The sequence below is a fragment of the Micropterus salmoides genome, unplaced genomic scaffold (assembly GCF_014851395.1).
Source record: "Micropterus salmoides isolate LMB-PRFRI ecotype aquatic unplaced genomic scaffold, ASM1485139v1 Ms_hic_scaffold_3, whole genome shotgun sequence".
Lineage (NCBI taxonomy): Eukaryota > Metazoa > Chordata > Actinopteri > Centrarchiformes > Centrarchidae > Micropterus > Micropterus salmoides.
In genome coordinates this window covers 20668142-20690085 of record NW_024042261.1, presented here as the reverse complement: position 1 = coordinate 20690085, position 21944 = coordinate 20668142, and the positions used below count along the sequence as shown (strand labels likewise).

Below are 21944 nucleotides of genomic sequence, written 5' to 3'. Positions count from 1 at the left end.
AATGAATGACAAATGCTTTCAGTTTCGTTACTGCAAAAAACACACTTTTCCTCAACATCAATCCTGAATCTTAATACCACTGTTGTTTATCTGATACGCCTATTTTAGCAGATCCTATGTATGCTGGGGAGAGAGGGTAGTTCGTCTGAAAGTTGTTGCTGTATTTGAACCCTACAGTCGGTTAGGAAGCTCTGTTTGGCCTGACTCCGACCAGAGTTCACTCTGTGTCAGAGTGGAAGTGGTGGCGAGGGTTCTAGTTTCGGAAAGGACCTTAGCCTATGGTGCCGCCTCAGTCAAGCCAAGCGCGCGGGAAGGGGGGTGCGGAGGGTGTAACAGCACCCCCTATTGACTGGGAGGAACACTGTGCAAATTACATCTGCAGACTACACAATGGGCACTACTGTTACTGAACGAGAACATAAAATACAGCAGGTTAGTGCTGAATTCAGAGGATGCACTGGTTTATATTACAGCCTAATAATTTGACGTCAGCAGCTGTTTGCACTGTTTTGTCACGATTATAGAAGTTATTGGTATAATGCTCAACCCAACTAGCCTAATTCTTTCCTCAGATCTTTAACGGTTTACTTTCATGATTAGAGAGGTTGCTGTCAGTCATTTAAAACGTTTCCAAGGGCACAGTAATATCATAGCAAATGCCGTGGGACATATATGCAGCAAAACTAAAAACTGTTGATAGTCTATAAACTTGACAGGACAGACAGAGGAAACGGAATTCAAATTTTAGCTTGTAAAAACAAACAATAGACATACTGATAGAGCTGAGGATTGATGAGGAGGACGGCCGCTTTACTCCAGACAGTTTCTCTGTATGAACCTGGACTTTGTGTGAGACCTTTTGGATGTGTAGAAGAACACAGAACATTAATTAACGTTAGATTCTGACTGATCCTATTTGCGTGTCGGGAGATTTAAATATGAAGTTAAGCTGCTGTTTCCCGTGCGTAAATGCGCACAGCGTTTTACCCTTAAACCAACCATCATTAAGACGAAGCTATGCTGGACCAGCTGTACTACCAGCGGTGTCTCCTTTTCTGAGGGTCTCATGGTTAGAGACGGCGGTGAAGTTAGTTTTAAGTTGGATATTCGACAGACATTCACCCAGGATCCGGTGACGGCTTCTTACTCAGTTCACCCAGTGTCGGCAGTATAAACGCGGTTATGCTGCGTTCCATTTACTTCGGAAGTCGGAGGTTGGAGCTGGGAATGACGTCACACCCGAGTTGACGGCGTTCCAGTGACAAGTCGGAAAACCTCGCTCAACCAGCTGATTGTTTTACTACTAGCCAGGTTAGCTATTGATACGCCGGTTGATTAAAAAAACATTGTGCAGCACTTTGTGTACGAACGTTTATATGAGTCACAAGTACACAGAAGTGCTAATAAACAGTGTAAACTACAGCACTACCCCAACTTCGTGATCCAAGATGGCTGTCGGGTAGTGATGGCAAGTTCGAATCTTTTGACAGACTCGTTCATTCAAATGTCGTTCATTAAAATGAACTAATCTTTTTTTGAGTCATTTCGTTCATTTGAACCAGGCTGGTTATTGTGGCGCTGCAGCCCTCTAGTGGGCGATTAAAAAACAGCGCCGTTCTCAAACACAGAAGGCTGCCTGACTTGCTTTATTTGACAAAGTATAATGCAAAAATTCACCTCTTGATTACTGTATATCATCATTATATAAACCCCCCTGGGCCCACAACCAAATTCAAACCATGTAAAAACCACAGAAATATGTTCAATATGTAATCACCATTACTCCGGCTAAATCCTTCCATTGGCACAATCTTTCCCGAGTATACAACCAGACCAGCCATATAAAGGCTTATGTATATAATTACTATCATTATCTCTGATGTGCTCATTCATACAGTAGCCTAATGAGTAAAATATTAATATCAGATTTGCAGTAAATATATTGAAGTAATAAGCTTGATACACTATATGAATAAACACACTCAATAAAATTCAACCAATTTAATAATAATCTGGATCAAGCCACCAAGAACTCCAGCACAGAGAGAGGAACAAAGAAATAAACACATGTAAACGCAGCAATTTGGCAGTTCTGGACGCAGAATGGGCCACATCAGGTCCGAATTCTGAGAAACACACATGAGCACATCGCTCTCAAACACGGCCAAGTTGTTCACCAGTCATGAGCTGTGAAACAACAGCACGGCTCTGTTGGTAAATAAAAAGTAAAAGTTACGTTGTGTTGTCTGGCGGACCGCATCAGCTGTTAGCTGTTTACAGAGCTAACGCTAACATTGCTACGTGGCTGTGTTTTAATGTTTTAATGACCGGGTCTGTTTGTTTTGGAGAGGAGACAACCTCTGAGGTAATTCGGCTCCCGGTAGAACCCTGCCAAGGCTCTGAAGTGGACCCAGAACAACTCTCATCAGCTGTTAGCTGTAAACACTAACAGGACTAGAGTTAAGGTGCAGCTGTGTTAAAACAACATCACTGCGCTGTAATAATGTTATGCTTTATAAAATGTCACATAATTAACAAAATAGCTATATAATGTCAGTCCAGTGACTGTTACCTGACAGCCGACCTGCCTGCCTGAATGCAAATATAAATGCTCCGTACTTGTATAGCGCCTTTCTAGTCTTTTCGACCACTCAAAGCGCTTTTACACTACATCTGCATTCACCAGTCATACACTGAGCCTAAGTGCTAAGCCGCCAGGGGCAGTTCGGGGTTCAGTATCTTGCCCAAGGACACTTCGACACGCAACTAGGGGGAGCCAGGGATTGAACCGCCAGCCTTCCGATTAACGGCCAACCCGCTCTACCTCCTGAGCCACAGCCAAATTAACGAAAGACTGAGGAGGACCCATGTGAACGGTGAACGAGTCGCTCATTCCTGCTCCACAGTATCTGTCATGTGACAAATGAACGACTCAGACCTACAGACCCACAGTTGAGAGTCCTGAACTAATCAATTCTGCTTCCTGTGCTGCCTGCTCACCACAGCTCTGTAGCCGAGCTGTCACGTGACATATGAACGACTCAAACAGACAGTTGAGAGCATGGTTGAGAGTCGTGAACTAATCAATACTGTTTCCTGTGCTGACGGAGCCCATGCAGCTGACGTGTGACGAGTGAACGTAAGAGTGAAAATGAATGAATCACTCACTGAGACAACCCGTTCCTCCCGAGTCATACACACGATAAGGTCTTATGAACGTAACATTCTTTGAACGACACAACACTACTGTCAGGGTATCAACAGTTAGTGAAAGCTGTAGTTTATACTGTTTATTAGCACTTCTGTATACCTGTGACTCATATAAATGTTCATACACAAAGTGCTGTCCAGCTGCTGTCTGTGGACGTGTTGCTACAGTGTTTAGTATGAGTAAATACCGTACAATGCGTTTTTTAAAATCAACTGGCATATCAGTAGCTAACCTGGCTAGTTGTAAACTAACAGCTGGCCGAGCGAGGTTTTCCGACTTGTTAACTGGAACGCCGTCAACTCGGGTGTGACGTCATTCCCAGCTCCGACCTGCGACTTCCGAGGTAAATGGAACGCAGCATATACTGTATACAGTCAGCGGGTTCTTCCGACTTAAGGGGGCATTCCCTTTGAAATTTTGACCTTTGAACTCGGAAATTACGACTTCCCATGTCAACTGGAACGCACCACCAGCTCACCTCCGATAGCTCGCTTTTAACCACAGGGGGTCAGCTTAGGGACCATCAATAAATTACAATTGTTAAAATAGTGTTAAAATAGTGTTAAAATAAAACAAGTACTCAAATCTAACATGAAGAGGTGTGTCTGATTTGCCTAGTGTAGTACTACAATTTGGCATTGGTTTGGAGTAGGTAGGTCACATGAAATGGAAGCTATTGAAAAAAAAGGGGCATTTTCTTCCATAAAATATTAATAAATATTAATATAAAATAAAAACAAGTACTCAAATCTAATATAACAAGGTGTGTCTGATTTGCCTAATGTAGTACTACAATTCGGGCATTGCTTTGATGTCTTTGAATCACATGACATGGAAGCTATTGAAATAAATGATTTTCCCATAACACTATTTTAACAATTGTAATTTATTGATGGTCCCTAAGCTGACCCCCTGTGGTTAAAAGCGAGCTATCGGAGGTGAGCAACTGTGTAAGAAGCCGTCACAGGATCCTGGGTGAATGTCTGTCGAATATCCAACTTAAAACTAACTTCACCAGGGTTGGGTAGAGTGGGGTAAGACGCCCCCCTAAGCTCAATCTCTATTTGCTGACTCATAAAATAATGTTTTATATGTGTTTATAATAAACACCTACAGTTGGGAAACTTATTTGAATTTAATCAAATGTAAATTTTAGGAGAAAAGCATTTTCCCCACCTAGTGGGGTAAGATGGTGTGAAATCACTTTAATTTGTCCAAATTACAGATAAAATAAACTACAAGTAGCCTACCTGGTTAAAAGCAAGGGGATTATAGACCTATGTTGTAGAAATGAACTTGCCTTGCCTTATGTTATTAGCTTGCCTAAAATGTATTTCAACGACAATGTATAAACAACTTAAAAAGTTGTGATGAAACAGAGAACATTTTTAGTTCAGTGAGACTAGGGGCAGCCAGAAGAAAGGTTGAGAAATTACTGGGGGAGGGGGGGGGGCGTCCTACCCCATGTTACTCTCACACGTATCTCCGTTTTCCTGTCTCCTGTGTGTTTGTACACCTCTCGATGCCAGAGCAAGCAACCCTCCATTTGTCTATTTTTTTTAAAGCAGATGTTTTTAGCAACAAAAGACACAGACCTGTGAGTTGTGATCAATATCAATATTTCAGAGGGCTGGCGCTACAATCTTTGATTAGACGTACAGGACAGCTGATTCGGTGGTTGTCTAGCAACATAAAAAAACGCAGCGCACTGCTCTTTTTCTCTAAATTCAACCAAAAAAAGTCATTGCTGTGAGCCTCGCGTTTTCAAACCTGCAAAGCGCTTTCTGTCTGATTGGTTGCCTCAGGCTAATGGGGAGATGCACTACCCAGCCCAAAATTGTTAAAAAAAATGTAGGCCCGCAAACAGCGTTGCTAGTTAGCCTATTGCATAGACACAGTTTTTGTGGAACAGTTTTTCAAGTTGAAATGAGGGGATGTAACCAGCTGCGCCTGCATGGCCTTCATTTGAGGTGATCGTGTTATCAATGGTTTTTATTCAAATGATTTTATTTATACATAGGCCTACATATGCCTAATTACGGAGGTCCGGACCTCCTGACCTCATACGACAATGCTTGTAACCACTCAATTCAATTCTATTCAAATTAGCTTTATTGGCATGAATGCTGTGTTGAAGGAAAGTGTGTAGGCTAAGTGCGTGCCCCACACACAGTCGTGTCATATGCGCATTTCTACCATGCAGCACCCCTAAGCGAAAATGTCTTCCGCGCCTGGCTTCAGTTGAAAGTATGTCCTTACAGATCAGTGTTGCTGATTGATCCATGAATGAGTAAAACCTGGTGGCACGAATAAAAGGAGTGAAGTGTAGCCTATAAATTATTAATACAATGCAGAGGGTGTCTTTTGAAAACGCCTTTGAGGGCTAAATTGAGGTCTTGAAGTTAAAGTAGCCTACAGCTTGGTCTCACATTCTAAAAAAGGACACCATAGAAGAAGATGGGAATGTTTCATGACGATCCATCCATCCATCGTCAACCGCTTATCCTGCGTACAGGGTCGTGGGGATGTTTCATGACTTCATACAAATTTTATGTTTGTTGAGTCATTTCTGCCACAATCAGTCTGCTGCAGGACAGCAGATAAGAAGTCTTTTGTTTGGGGTGACCGATCCTGGGCCCCCACCCATTTCCCTTCACCCTCACTGCCACTGATTCCATCCTTCCTCCCCTTTCCTTCAATTACATCCCCTCACCCCTCATCTCTCCACTTCCTACACTCTACATAGCAGCCCTCCAACTTCTGAAAAACAAACAAAAGTTGACCCCCCCCCCCCATGAACAATTTCTTTTTAAATTATGTAATTGGCAATATATATTTTATATAAGCCGACTCCACTTTTGAAATAATTCACAAGTAAACACTTTTTGAAGGTTTAATTTATGTCCCCCCATGTATCCTGCTCACTTATGCTGTGTTCCAGACTGGTCGGAAAATTTCCAAGTTAAAATATCCAAGTTAAAATATCAGACTTCTGAACCTCAAAGTGTTCTTTGTCAATTGTACACAGTTGCACCCTCAGCAGTGCCCTTGGTGTTAATCATGGACTGTATAAAAAATTAGATTAATTAAAAGGTGCCGTTTTAATGAAAACAAGTAAATACAACAAAACATAAATAGACTACTGTTAACTGTGGACCCGTCTACATCAGCTGGTAATCCTCAAAAGTCAGTAAATGTTGTAGGCTGTACTTTCTAATGATTTCAAATGTTTTGGCGTTTTTTTACATTTTGCTGCAACTTTTGTGCAGAGAAGATGACTCAGAGATTCTTTAGTGTAACCAGCTACCTAGCAACATATTTCTACATCAATGTACATGCAGAACAGGTTGTGTTATTGTAATTCAAATACATGCAAATATACTTTGTTACTTTTTAGTTTATGGTTTACCATAGACAATGTGTGCTTCCAGGGGAGCTGCCATTGTTGTGTGACTTCATTCAGCTGCTACACATGAAGTCGGGGGAACATATTTTTACTCACTTCATAAGTAGGAAATTCAACTTTAAGTGGCGTTCAATTGTGCTTTTTCTAGTTGGAAGTCGGAAATTTACGAGTTCCGAGTTGCCTTAAAAACGTAACCAGACTGTGTTTACATACCCAAGCGAAATAACTTATCCCCAGCCAGATCCATATTGAGAGGTAGCTAGATTGCTAGTTTGCTAGCTAATGTTACATTGAGAAAATTCTATGTTTGTGATCCCCCTGTAAGTTGTAATTAGATCTGTGCTCTTGGTAGCAGCTGAGTAGTAGTTTAATATATTGTAACTGTGGCGAGCAACAGAGTTGAGTTTGTAGAGGCAATTAGCAAGTTAAACCACACTTCAAACTTCATTGGCCCTTATTAAATCAAACTATATTTATTTTGTGCAACTGTGTCTCCAGATGTCAGGGAAATATAGGCGTCATTGAAGGCGTCAAGAAAATAATTTAAAACAAAAACTGTGGTCTTAATTACCTTGATTACATGAAGTTAGTGAAGAATGTTTGCATCGAGCGAATATGGGATTTCATCACTATCATTTAAAAAAAGTAATTGGTAGGTAAGTAAGTATTTTTTTCCACCGTTCACAATGTACCACAAAAAAACAAGGGGGCTAAAGATACATGCTCATGATTGACCCTCCGGAAATCTTTCTTTCATGCACACACACACACAAGAGCTATTATCTTGTCACTGTTAACATGAGATGGGTTGGCTGTCTGGGAGTGATTAGTGGCCGCGAAGGGGTTAAAGGCATGTGTGCGCTCGTATGGTTTCTGTGTGCATGTGTGCGCGCTGTATTGTGTCTGATAGACATTCTCCCACACTCTTGCCCTGTGGGACATAGGAAAGGCAGGCAGATGGCTGTATTCAGGTCCACCACGGGTCAACATATGGCCCAAAGAGACAAAGTTTGTTTGTGAGGCAGAGCATCGCACTCTTACTATGCATGGGTGGAGGAAGTTGAATGAGTAGGCAGGAAGGGGGGAAAAGTAATTGTGGGTTCAGAAAAGAACCTGCGAAAAAGAAGTAGTGATATAAAGAAGTGATGGGATAATTTGAGAGAATGAAAGTGGGCGGCTTCCTGTGAGATCATACAGGTTATTAAATGTACTAACATGGTCATCTGTAGATTTGTTAGGATGCTCTGAGGAAAATAAGGCCAGCCTTTTGAGGCAGTGAGACTTAATTCTTTACTTAAATATCCGTCTTATATACTATACTACAAATTATTTAGGAATAAATTGCTATTTGGCTACAGTGCACTTCAGTGATAGCATCCTTCTGTTAGCATCAAAATTCTGATTCTTATGCAGTACTAATACCTGTTTTAGGACATGTGGATGTATACAGTTGTTCAGATTGATCAGTTTACTACTTGATATACACTGTTTTGGACCCCAATTCAGTATTTCATTTTATCATTTTATCAGCTTATTATTACCAAATTTTCAGGGTTCAACAATTATTTTATACTCGATTTGGTGATTTCAGTTTGTGTCTGCCGACTGAACTAAAGTGAATTGAAATGAGGTGAGGTGCTTCCAGGAATCCTAACCCAGATCGATAGTCTCTGTCATGTTCTCACACTACAAAAGACTTCAACCAGTCTATGTGAAAAACTGTTGCTGAATTTAAGCAAGTCATCAAATCGAGAGGATGAATGCAGGTTTTACTTGCAAACCCCCAACACCTCCTTTCTTGCTTCTTGCCCCTCCTTCTTCTGCTCTGCCCTCCCTCCCTCCATTCACCGCTCCTCTTTGTGAATGTGTTGGGTGATATTGTGATGCATGGTGGAGTAGGAGGGACTGGAGCGGAGCCGTGTACAGCAGCACAAAACAGCTGTTGCTGAACTCTCACAATCATCCCTCAATTTCACTTGAGTCTTCAGTTTCCCTCACTTCATACAGTTTCTGAGACATTTACGTAAAGGTATCCATATTCCTCTTTTCCTACACTGTGCCCTCTTCTACTCTTCCCACCTCTAATAAACTTCTCTTTTCTGCCTTTCATTTTCCTCCAGCCTCCTGTAGAGGCTCTTAATTCTCTTCATCTCATTTCTTCTTGCCCACTCTCTCAAATTCACCCTCCTCCACCGACTTTCTACAATTCTGTCTCCTCCCAGGCTATCTCTCTAATGCCTCCTTAGGGAGTCCCCCCCCTTCTTTCCAGAAGTGTTTAACGGGTTGCAACAAATGGGCAAAAGAGTGGGCTCTAGTCAGGTGCTGCACATTTATGCAGACACCTCACTCAGTTTCCCTGACTGTTTTGTTCCTACAGTTGTATAGAAGTTCCAAAAACCAAACTATCTGGCTGTCACCTACGATGCAATATGCAGATCAGCTGGGACTGAGTGGCAGTCTGCTTATAACCAGGCCGGTTATTCAACTTATCTTTAACTCTTAAGCTCATTCAAGTACTCTTGTGTTGAGGGCCTCCATACTGACTTAAGGACATAACTCAGTTTGAGTGCTAACCCACATTTTTAGACCAAATAAGTTAATCATATATCAAAAGGGTACTCCAGCAATGTAGTATTGCCCATCCGTGAAGTTGGCAGACTTGCAATTTACAGATTTAAAAAAATTATCAAAAACAATGTCGCAGAGGCCAGGGTGTCTGGACTTTTAGTCCCTAGCATGGGTCAAGTCCCTAAACTTCTCTCTATGCAATCAACAGCAACTCTCCTATTGGACCCTTTGTCCCTCCCTAACTCCATACTGGCAGTTTGTAATGCAGGAATTTGTCATGGGTAAAATTGGTGGAGTGCTTCTTTAAGATGCAGCCCAAATCATGCTCTTTCTCTCCTCTCACTAATTCACAACAGGTTTATGAACAAACATTGCTCAGAGTTGGGTGGTTGTTGTTTCAAGCTTAGTGGAAAAGAAGGAGCCTCTAAACAGATGTGGTGACACTGTCTGTAGAAGAGAGAAATAACATGTCGGTGCATACTTTATTAACCAAAACATTTTTGCAGGAGTGGAAAAACTTTAAAATCAAATTACTAAATGAAACTTTCAAATACATATCCTTGCCATTACTTCAGAAAAACATACAGGATACCTGCCTGTATATTAGCTGCAGCTCTTTTGTCTAGATGTACTGTACAATTTTCTAAACTTTATTGTCCACATCATTTGGCCAGAGCATGATTTTTGCCCCACAATATTGACTGCCCTGTTACATGCAAATTCCACTCTGATGTTGTCATTCATGACAGTAGCTATTATTTCAGATATCCAATGAAGTACCTGGGCTAGGGTTTCTCCTTGTACAGTAAAATAAAACTTTTATGTTGTATCAAATATTGGAAGTTATGACAATTGGGAACACATGTGGATACATGGAATGACCTTTATTGTGTGAAACTATTACATTGATGGCAGTGGAATACTGGAACACCGTCGGGTGTACTTTATTAGAGCAGAGACAAAAATAAAAAGCAGAGAGAGCACCATAATCCATGAACTTTTGAAGTAATGTCAACTATAAGGAAAATCCAGAGGGTTAATATCTAAAGTGTAAATTATTGTACCTAATCTGACTAATCTGGATTTTACTGAAATTTGGTAAACTTGTTCTCAGATTAACCATGGTTTTCTTCAAAACTGAAGTTACAGATTGGCCTGCTGGGACAGAAAACTTTGATACTGAATATCTGACAAGTACAGCACACTCACATACAGTAGAAGCTCTTAATACTAGCCTCATGATATGGATAAACAACATGAAAGAAATATTAATAACTTAAGCAGAGGTTATGGGGAAGGGGCCTGCTGTTGCACAGTGAAATGTGAAACGCAGAGGAGTAATAAAAGGGCAAAAAGTTAAGATTACACCACCATTCTTGGCATAATTTGTCATGTTACGACATGACCTTAATTCTTTTTTTGACGTCAATAAAATGAAAATAGAGTTGATTATTTTTGTGAAAGGGGTATGTACACATCTTGTTTTATCACATATGAATTGTAATAACAACAAAGCATTTGAAGAATTACTAGAAGAAACTGATGATCCAGACAAACACTGGGTGTATATCAAAAAGATAAACTAGAGATTTGAGAGAACAAGGTAGAAAATAGTAGGAGACTCTGGACATAACTTGCCTACATGATAAATCAGTAAATTGGTAACATGAAAATAGAGACAGCTTTATGTGTCCCTCTAGTGGCAAAAAGAGGTAACAGCATCTACCAGACAGATTCATTTCTTTATCACTGTATCAATGTGATGATATGCGTTTCTTGTTGAACGGGCCTTGAGGTGCTCCTCTCACAACATTATGGTTCCATTTAGAGAAAATGTTTACAGAAGATATAATAAAACAAACTGCACATTCTTATGGCCTCACAGCTGATTTAAGACTCATGTTTGAGGACACTTTTATACAAAGCAAGGTGCCATTAACAAATGTAACCCATAAATCCATGTGAAATGATTTGAAAACTTTACAAAGTGATTCAGTCACATTTGCAACTTACTGTATGCTAGGAAAATCCCACTACTAAACATTTACATATCAATGCTGTCCAAAGGTCAGTTCTGAAATGTGATGTCAATAATATCACTTCAGAGGAACAGAGTGATAAGTACCGTAGATGCTATTCAGCCTTCAATTTTGTAGAAAAACGAGGCCCTGAAACTGTTATCACGCCTAATAATATAACGTAATTAAACGAAAACTTCTGTATTCTAGATTTGCATTTTCCTTAAAATGAACTGAAATTTAAATGACGTCATGAAACTCCCAGCTCCTAAAGGCAATCTGCTTCAAGGCAGAGCAAAGCACCAGGAGCTGTTGACGTACCAGGTGTAATGATTTTGAAAGGCTCACTATCTGTTATTTGGAGGGATGCTAGAAGAGATGGAATGGCAGTTGGCAGTCCTAAAATATCATCCAAAATGATATCTTATCCTAGATTCTGCTGGTTGTTTCATTTTCAATTATTTAATAGTATGCACTCAGTTCTTTTTATTTGGGCACTCGACATTGCAACACATTACAAAGAACAACCTTGTGATTTACTATACATTCACATTTTTGTATTCACAGCCACTGACACTCGCTATTTATTTTCAAAGCTCAGCCAAGTGGGCTCAGGCGGGGCCAGGCTCCACTTATTTAGTGAAACCTAAAGTTGAGAACATTATACATAATTTCACTCAGATGGGAAATAACCTCTATCAAAACCAAGATGCAAAAGGAACAAAACATGTATTGTTCTATATAGAGTACCACAGGTAAAAGGTCAGCCCTGGCTAACCCATGTTGCTCTGTGAGGGGTACCTGGCAGTGAGCAGAACGTGGCTAGTCACTAGTCATGTTTATCCCAGTTGTGGAAATCAGGATGGCGTTTGATTCCCTTTGCGGTTGGACTGCTCACAGGAACTTCTATCCTCTCTTTAGGATCAACAGAAACCCACAGGGCCCTGTTATCAGTACCAGGGCAGTGGAGATGAGCAGGTCACAACTTCTGGATAACCACCTGGAACTTACCTGGCAGGACAAAATGAAGGAGAGGTAAACTATTTCTTTGGACCATTACAGTACTCATGTAACCTTATGGATCTGACCAACATGTCCTGGCCTGACCACACAACCACTCTGACAGCTCACATAAGTAACAACAGTTTGGCTACAAGCCAATGAGCACCTCACAATAAAGAAAATCTCTGATTGGTATTCTGAGGGTACTTACAGGATGGCATAACAGAGACCTCAGCTGTCACCACGCTGTCCAGACCTAGGTTAGACAGCGCTCCTCTCACCACGCCACACGAAAAAGCGAGGTACTGAGAAAAAACACACACACACACGAGCCTTAGCCACAATGAGACTGATATTCTTTGGCTGTATAACAAAAAGGGCCTACTTAAAGTTGATTCCCAGGGGACAGCAGTAGGAACGTCTCTTTGTGTGTGTGTGTGTGTGTGTGTGTGAGTGAGAGAGAGAGGAAGTGTATACTAACCTTAGGAGCCTGATCCAGGTACTGTTTTCCACAGGAGAGCTGAGTCAGCAGAGAAAACTTGTTGTCCTGCAGAACATAGGTGCCCTATGGCAGAGAATAAATGCATGTGTAGTAATAACCAATAATAACACATTTCAACCAACACTGAATATGCTTTAATATACTTGCAGTGGGGAATTCTTAAAAAAAACAAAACACTTTTTGCAAAAACTGTTACTATATCCTGACAGTAGTACGTGAGACAGATAATTGGCGCCCCATTGGATGGGGCTTAGCAGAGGGACACGAGCACTGGAGAAAGAGACGCAGAAGGTTTTGCATTGCTTGTTCAATTGTTACCGGCTCCAGCTTTGATTTCTTAATTTACCAACAAGGTGTCCTATAACTTAGCAGGGATTTAATGAATCTATGACCGTAAAAAGTTTTATTGAAGATTAACATTTAAGATTTTTTTAAGGTTGGTGATGTCGCAGCGGATAAGACCCGGGTTCAATTCCCCACTGTGATACATCCACCAATGTGTCCCTGAGCAAGATACTTAACCCCTAGTTGCTCCGGAGGCGTGTGACCTGTGACATACTTAGCAATTGTAAGTCGCTTTGAATAAAATGAATGAAAAGATACTCCAAGCTCATCCTTGCCATAATGATCTGTCATGATAAACAGGAATCTATTACAGTCCCATTTTCATAAAAGAGATCCAAATTCCTGTTGGTGGAAAGACCACTGATCTGAAACTCAGCTTGCGAAACCAGAAATCACACGCAACCGAAAGCGTGGCGTGCCTTCGATCTTTCGGTGTAGACCACATATTGTTACTTGACGCGTTTGTTTTACCTGATGGTTTGTTCTGAGGTTGTCGATCTGCCTCCTGAACACCTTTGTCCAGAAGTCTTTACAGATGAACTTCATCACATCCAGTTCATCCTTGAAGCTGGGAGAATCCCTGGCCAACCTAGACAGAGCAAACATTGACACAGGCACTTAACATAAGTGAGGACGCATGTCACACAGCTTGCCATTTACTGTTGCGCATACGTGAGTGCTCGTCTACCTCTCGATGAGTCCTTGTCCCACCCTGAAGCCCATGCTTTCAAGGACAGAAACACAGGCAGCTCTGTCCTGGAGAGAAGAAGTAGTTTATTAGCTGTTTGGACAAGAAGTAGCTTTGTACATGTATGCTGTACGTTACAGTGAATGTTGTAATACTGTGCTAGTGTAGGGCCATTATGATTAACAGTGGATGGTGACAGTGGCTAATGGCTAATGTTCTTCTGTACATCGTGTGTCAGTTGATTGATTCGTGCCTTTCTTGAACACACCTTGTTGTCCATCTCTCCTTTACTGGACTGCTGCTCCTTGTAAATATGTGACACGATCTCCATATGGAGGAAGTCAAACAGAGATTCGTCTGCCATTCCTGACAAACACACACAAGTCAAACATACAGGCCAATATAACGCTAAAGTAAAACAGTTTCACTCGACCTAGTTAGCCGTGCTTCAAATCGCAAGTAACAACAATATGAACGCTAAATGTACAGTTAGCTTGATAGCTAACGTTAGTGTTGTTTGCTAGCATGATAACGGGATTTCTCGCAAATGAGAGAGAATGAGGACAAAGCAATGCATGTATTTATTACATAGCTTGCAGTTAACCTTAAAACATTAAACAGACTGAACAGTTTAATTTACTGTACCTGTGAAATAACCGTAGGCTACACAGTAAACCATAAACTGTATAGAACAAGGGGTAAACACAAACCTGCTTTCCGGGGTTGCACTCGATATTAATGCCAGGGTACTCGTGGTGTTCACGTAGGCGGAAATAGCGGGAGTTAATCCCTGAAATGACGCGGGAAAGCACCCGGGGTTGGCGTATTACATGCTCTACGACCACTAAGGGCATGCAAGGAAATCAAACATCCAGTAATTTAACCTATTGTGATGGTAAACCCCGCACCATGGAGTAATGTCGGTGTAGGCCGGTAGGAATTACAAACAAATGAGATGAGCTCATGATTACGTAAACTGGCATGTCTTCCAATCGCGGCATGAAACGTCACTTATCATGTGACATTATAGCTCAGATCGGATTGGGTGTTGATAAACAAGCCACTTCCCTATCGCTCATGTGATCAGTGTTTTTGGATTGACAGAGAGGAGGTTTGACAGTTTGGGATTCTTTGGACTGTATATTTTAACGTTGAGCTTTTAGTTAACTTTACATTATAGATTCAAGTTGAGTTAACTTGTACCGAGAGCAGATCTTTGTTCTCTGTTTCACTTGTAGTTATTAAGTTAAGCCATAACACCAGTCTATATTTTGTTTTAATGTAACGTTTGCTGACGAAGTTCCGTTGTGTCCGTGTGAGCAGCCATGTCCAGCAGGTACCCGATAGTAGTGCAGGGCGAGGCCTCTGAGACCGACTCTGACGATGAGGTCTACATCACCTCCCTGCCTGCTCCACAAACCGCCACAGTCGGAGCCAAGGTTGTCTTAAAGGCTGTGTGTTTGAGTGAGAGAGAGAGAAAAGTGTGTGTTCACAAGCAACATTCAGTGACTCCAGACCTCCTGTCATGAATCTAAAATCTGCTTTGTCTGTGATCGTGGTTGCTTTTAGGTTCCTGGGGAGGCGTCTGAAACAGATAGTGAGGATGAGGAGGAGCAGGAGGACCGAGCCCCTGCACTGAGCACGGAGAGCTCCCAGATACTCAGGAGAGACCTGCCTCCTCTGATCGTAGTTAGAGACCATCCTGATATACAGTCGATAGTGGAAGACAGGCCAAGCCCCATACACAGACCGTCTGGTGAGGAATGCTGTTTAAAATTGGAATAATAAATATTTCACTGATAATACTTATTGTGTGACAGAATACTCTCAACTGTACTTTACTGGCTTTCAGTTGCATCTCATGATCTTTATCAGCGAGTGTATCATTTGCCTGTATGAATAAATGCATGTACAAATGGAAACAGATGGATTTGAGATGTGGTTGAAAGCTCTGCCAAAGCTGCAAAGTGGTCCTTTGAGTATCTCGTCACAAAGATTAAAAGTTAGCCTCCATAGTCAAACTGTACTTACTATAACTGTACTAATATAGCAAGTCGTCAAAAAATATAGGTAGCCCTACTTAAGATTATATACTATGGAGTGGTAGTTGTAGATGCAATGACAAATCATCAATTGTAGTTTATTCTTAGGCATGTCAGCATTTTTTCATTACATTTCACCATAGGGCCTGGCAATAAAACAATGATGATAATTATAATATTATAAGTTTCCTCAATAACAATAAAACAAATGTTAAATACATGTTTGTTTTAATTAATTTGAATAACGAACAAATTACCACCTAATTTTTCATTAAGATATTTATTTTGTTGAGGAAAAGGGACTGAAAAAAGATTTTGCTTAATTTAGCTCATTCATACTTGTTGAAAAAAGGTTTCATCATAATAGTTTAGAATGTTTCACCTCAGATTTTTTTAAGTGATCCACTGTCTGGCATCAAGTTTCTTCAACTTTTACCCATGAGCAAAAATCAGCTTTTAAACAAGAGATGCCACAATTAGTTAACTATTAAATTGATCTCCAATTATTTCAATAATTGATTAATTCTTCGTGGTTCTTTGATTCCAGCTTCTCAACTGTGAATGTTTTCTGGGTACTTTACTCCTCTATGTCAGTAAACTGAAGCCAAACTTTAAACTTGAAAGAAATAATGATTTGACATTTATCAAAGTAATTATTGATATCGAATGGTAAGATTTTTTTTTATTTTACTGTGATAACAATTTTGGCTATATCGCCCAGCCCTATTTCCACAATATTTAGTCATGGATGGCTTTGATCAAACTGATAAGTAAAACAATGACGTGGAGCTATTTCTGTTTGTGTAATTCTGTTTGCAGGTGACACCCTTTTACAACAGAAGCTGCAGGAATCGAACAGCCGGCTGTATTCTGACGTGGGACAGACAGTACGGCAGGTTTACGGCAGTGCCAGTAAAGAGGTATGCAGATGTGGTTGACTCTTATAATAACAATAGTTAAATTAGGAATACAGAGATCTCCCAAAATGTATTTTATGCTACACCATTACTTCAGCAGCCTCTGCACTTATTCTCCAGTGTTGCTGAACTGAATACAAATATTTGAGCACCAAACATATTGCTCTATACAAGAAAATTAATCAGAATAATGCTGCATAGTACAGAAAACAAATACTGTAATGCAAACTTCTAGCCATAGTAAGCGTATTATATAATGTCAGAGGCAGTTAGAATGGATAGAAATCACAGGAAGAGGTACATGTTAAGTGGCATACCTTTTGTCACTTCTAACTCATCAGGTTTCTGAGTGTTCCTATGATAAGCATCTTTCATTTCAGTAGTTTGGTGGCTGCAGTTTTTTGACTCTGGTTGTTTTTGTGCAAAAGGTGCACAGTGCAACAGCTCAGCTGAATACTTCGCAGAGCGCCATCATCAATGTCTCCCACAGCATCAGACTAATCCTGGACGACCTGAAGGCTGTGTCCGAGAAGATCGACATCATCACCAGCTGTCAAATACTGCCTGATATTAACATCAATAATCCAAACAATTGTACTGCTCCTACAACATAAACAAATCAATATACTGTGTATGTTGTAGTTATTATTCGAATCTAGTGATGTTTTAACATCTTCACTGGTATATTTTCTTTAAATGTCAGATAGTAGGATTCAAGCTGGAAAAAAAATAACATTTTGTGTTTACGTCAGTGTTTACAAACAGTGACTATGCATATGAACAAATATGTACAGTATATTTAACAGTCACATTATATATGTATTTATTTGCCGGGAGTTACAAAAATATACGTTCTGACATCTCATGTTTTGTTTTGTCAGTAATGTATTGAAAATATCCAACTTTTTCCCTGCAGTTACTTGTAAACCTATATAACTCAACATAATCTTTTAAGCTGACTTTTGTAAGGCGTATACTTTAGCTGTTTTCTGGTCCTCTGTGATATTTCAAAGAGGCAGACTTGTACATGTATTTCATGCTATATTTTTTTTTAAAATCGTAAAAGAAGCAAGAGCCCGTAGCTGCTCCCCCTGATGGTTCACTGACATGGCATTATATGAAAATAAAGGTGCAGATAATTGAAACAGTTAGGAAGAATTTTCTCGCTTGAAATGTTTTAGTTATAAATATCAATTTATTTTCAAAACATGAATAAAAAAAGAAATCATACAGGCAGAAAATGGTCTGTGAGGGTGTAGATTTCACAACTTCCAATAAATTAAATTGCACTGTAAACAGACTGTAATTCTGTTAAACGGACGATCTGTGAATTAAACATTGCAGTCAAAATTTGGAAAAACACATAAGGCTCAAAGTTTGTTAATTCACAAAAAAAATCTACAAAACATACAGCCTCATGGAAAAGTATTAGCTTTGAGGTAACCTAATCACAGTTACAAACATGACTACAACAGTTGGTCATATAAGACTGAATACCAGTAACTTATTCTTAACGCTTAATAATATCAGAATAACAACACTGATACGATTGACCTGTCCTGTTAATTTTGTTACATAATATTACTAAAACATTCAAAATCCTGTCTCTTCCATCCATTCATTCATTCATGATGTCCCATTTATACATCTGTCCATCCTATCTACCAGTCAACAGTTTCATCCATACTGTGTGTGTGTGTGTGTGTGGGGGGGGGGGGCATGTCAGATAGGTGTGTAGATATAAACTAACAGCACTACCAACAGGTTGAGAATTGTGCCCACAATACCCACAATGCACAGCATGTGGTCTGGGTCCACCTTCCACCTGGCCGATTCAGGAAGCACGCTGACCGGATTGGGCACCTGAAAGAGACAGAAAGGCAAGGATGGTGTGTGGCCAGTGTGCGCAGTTCACATGCACTCTAAGCAGGAATGATTAGATTTACATTTAGTGTTGATATGTTTCAGCCAGCTGATGGCGCCATCGATTCAGACTCTCACAAAACACCATACAAAACCTTGTTCTCTTCTGGTGTTTTCCCTGCTGAACCTATTATAGTCTGTTCAATTAATTTCAGTAACTGCAATTCATTTGCAGTTCAGTCCACATCTGCACACCTTCTTTTTCCTACATAATTGTAGAAATACTCTTTTACAAGTGTTACAAGTCCTGCATTCAAAATTATACTTAAGTATAAGAGAGAAAGGAATTTGTATCAAAATATACTTGTGGTCACAAAATATACTTAACGTACCAAAAATAAAAGTAGTCATTATGCAAAATGGCCCCTTTCAGAATAATATATATTATTGGAGTTTAATTATTGATGCATTAATGTGCCCATCGCTTACAGCTGTCACAGCTGGTGAAGGTTGGTCTAATTTTGATTCCACCATATACTAACTTGTGAATTTTAACCCCCAGGGATCAGTTAAGTTTTATTTTATAAAACTCTATAATAATGCATAATAATTTGTAGTTAGGTTCACTACTTGAGTAATTTGTATTTAGGTTCACTACTTGAGTAAATGTATTTAGTTACTTTCTACCATTAATAATACTAAGAATACTAAGAACACTAAGAATAAGTTATTTGTCATTTATTTATAAACACGTGATTTGTATTATATTCCTTTCTCTCTGTCTATGACAATATAGTGGTGAAAAGTACCAAACAACATGTATTTTGGTAGAAAGTAAAAAATAGTGATGTTCCCTCTGGTTAGCTGAACACATTCTTTGTCTGAAATTTACCTCTCTGCTGTTTCTCTTTCCTCTGTCATTCTTCTGTTCCGTTGGTGTGGTGGGCTCCATTTCTCTCCTCTCTCAAACTCTCTCGGAGCGCAGTAAAAAACTACTTCAACCTTAATCCCATCCAGTCCCAAAACAAATATCTCCAAATATTCACAGGGATGATGACGGGCAAGACTGTGCACCACTGGTATCACTTGCAGTCAAAGTCTTCTTTATCCTCTTCTACCAGTGCTCCAGAGACCCACAGGTCTGTAAGAAATGAGAGAATAAAGGAATGCGGTTTTGTTTCACCGTGCGTCTAATGGCACAGACTGTCACACAAGGCCAAGAAGCTGCTCAGCTGCCAAGCCACTCTTTCTGTGTCAGGCCGTATAGTAGGCTGGTAGCTGCCACTGTGTGTGTATGTGTTTGTTTGTGTGTGTTTGGTGGGTGAAGTGGCATCAAATGCTTTGTGACGTCACTAGTGCCCTTTCATTTGTGTGTCTCTCCGTGTATGTGCATTCTGCTTATTCTGATGTCTTTAGGTGTGATGGAGAGTATTTCCCGCTTTGTATCTGAAGGTGTGCGCCTGTGTGGAGACAGCTTGAAAGCACCTTATCGACATAAAGAATCTCCCCGTAGAGCAATTTGATTGTACTTAAAACTACCAGCCACTGACATGTCAAACTACTCCAGTTACCTTTAGGGAATTAGTTTCACTGTTCATTGTTCAGCTTAAAGGTATGAAGCTAAAAGAGACCCATCATACTGAAAGCAGACAGGAGGGCAGTGTGTTTGCCATTGGAGAACCTTAATTAACTCCATTGAGGCATCATTACAGGCAAAGCTGATGGGCAGGGGTGAGGTGTTTATTAGGGTTGTAGGGAAGTTCCTTCAAGCCATTTGTCATGTTATGCTACAGAGGCTTCATTAGCCTGAAAACGTAGCTTTAGGTTTAGGAAAAATATATTTGTTCATAACACAACTGGTTTCCAATTGTTAATTGCTACCCTAAATTTTAAAAAGAGTGTTAAAGTATCTATTCCCTCTCTTTGACAATATTTGTAAGTACACAAGTTACATTCACACCCTCTCATTGTGTTAACAAATAATGACAAATCTCTGAGGGTCAAACTCTAGCTAAGACCCCAAATAAGAAATATACACACATTTTCCAGTTTATTAGGTGCACCTAGCTAATAGAGATGAGAAAAGTATAGATGAGTTTAATGAAACTGCAGAGACATTCGACCTTCATTTCAGGAACCGGCTTTTCAGGTAAAGAAGCATGTCTTGGATCCTCAGATATCTATTATCTCTTTGTCCAGTTTGTGTGTGTGTGCGCGCGCGTGTGTGCGCACAGCCATCAGTCCCAGCTGTGCTAACTGAGCTCCAGGCTTTGAGAGCTGCATGAGTGATAAGTCATTCACAAGATTCATCATTCTACAGTTTGTCATATGTGCGTATAGCCACATTACCGTTGAAAATGTATATGCATACTCGTTGTACATATAAATATTTGAATAGCATTCAACATTCATGTCTTCTCTGTTCTTTCCAGACACACTGTAGCTTGTGCATTAAACAGAGACCTAGGTGCATCTGAAGAAGCTTAGGAGCGATAAACATGAACAAAAACTATGTGACTCAGTGGGTATTTTCCTTCAAGGCTGGGTGAACTTCTGAGAGAATTGTCACACTCAACAGGCAAGTAGGACATTATATTACTGTTTACATAAAACATCTTTCCTTGTTCCAGTGACAGTGGTTTGAGGCTCGGAGCCAGGGATGGAGTTAATGCTCGAGCTGGCAAACTAACGACTAAAATAGGAACGCAGCAAACAATGGACCAAGACGCTGAGGAGAGATCATAAATGTTTGTGTACAGAGAGCACAGAGAATAAGGGAGACGAGGGAGGGAGGAAAGATACTAGATTAATAAATCATACTAGATTAGACATTTGAGCTGTAGTCAGATGCATGCTGGAGACTATAGGGTTGTGTGTATGAGTCTGTTTGTTTGTGTATGAGTCTGTTTGTTTGTGTGTGTGTGGTTGTAGGCGCACAGGGCAGCCACCCATATTAGCCAGGTCAGTGGCTGTCTCATAGGGCGCCTGAGGACACACTGTTAGTTTATCTGGCTCGCTGAACAAGGCTGCACACAACAGCACAGGTCTGCCTAAGCAACTACACTACTTTAAGAGAAGCCTGCTCTGTTCTGTGGGTGATAACCTTGTTTTCATACTGCTAGTGCGTTCAAGACAACACGGAATTAGTGCGCATCTTGCTGACAAGCCAGAAGCATAAACAAGAGGAAAACCCCTCAGAGGAGCTAAAGGGAGCAGCAGCACCAAGCACTCAAGTTGAGTCTGGCTGATAAAAAGTGAAAGTGTGAAAACACAACTGAACTCGATTTTAGCCTTAATTTAGTTATTCCAACTCATTTCCAAAATCTTCCCTAAATAAGAAAACTGAAGCTTAGGGTGGCTGCTCAGCTGAAAATACTTACTT

General features: G+C 40.3%; 2 protein-coding genes across 4 annotated transcripts; one reads left to right on the top strand and one right to left on the bottom strand.

The window, feature by feature from the left end:
• Positions 1-10050: 10050 nt before the first annotated feature.
• trappc6bl (trafficking protein particle complex 6b-like) lies at positions 10051-14678 on the bottom strand. Of its 2 annotated transcripts, none has more exons than XM_038693205.1 (7): positions 14451-14678; positions 14009-14106; positions 13741-13808; positions 13524-13641; positions 12687-12770; positions 12417-12510; positions 10051-12214 (listed from the first exon to the last, which is right to left on the bottom strand). In XM_038693205.1, the coding sequence occupies exons 2-7, from the start codon at positions 14102-14104 to the stop codon at positions 12183-12185; spliced, it is 492 nt and encodes a 163-aa protein (XP_038549133.1). In that variant the 5' UTR covers positions 14105-14106; positions 14451-14678; the 3' UTR covers positions 10051-12182. The 2 variants fall into 2 exon arrangements, with proteins under 2 accessions (XP_038549133.1, XP_038549132.1); XM_038693204.1 differs by having other exon boundaries at positions 14386-14454.
• Positions 14679-14822: 144 nt separating this feature from the next.
• bloc1s3 (biogenesis of lysosomal organelles complex-1, subunit 3) lies at positions 14823-18061 on the top strand. Of its 2 annotated transcripts, none has more exons than XM_038693201.1 (4): positions 14823-15221; positions 15310-15496; positions 16602-16702; positions 17128-18061. In XM_038693201.1, exons 1-4 carry the CDS (start codon positions 15066-15068, stop codon positions 17311-17313), a joined length of 630 nt encoding a protein of 209 aa, XP_038549129.1. In that variant the 5' UTR covers positions 14823-15065; the 3' UTR covers positions 17314-18061. The 2 variants fall into 2 exon arrangements, with proteins under 2 accessions (XP_038549129.1, XP_038549130.1); XM_038693202.1 differs by having other exon boundaries at positions 14825-15179.
• Positions 18062-21944: the final 3883 nt, after the last annotated feature.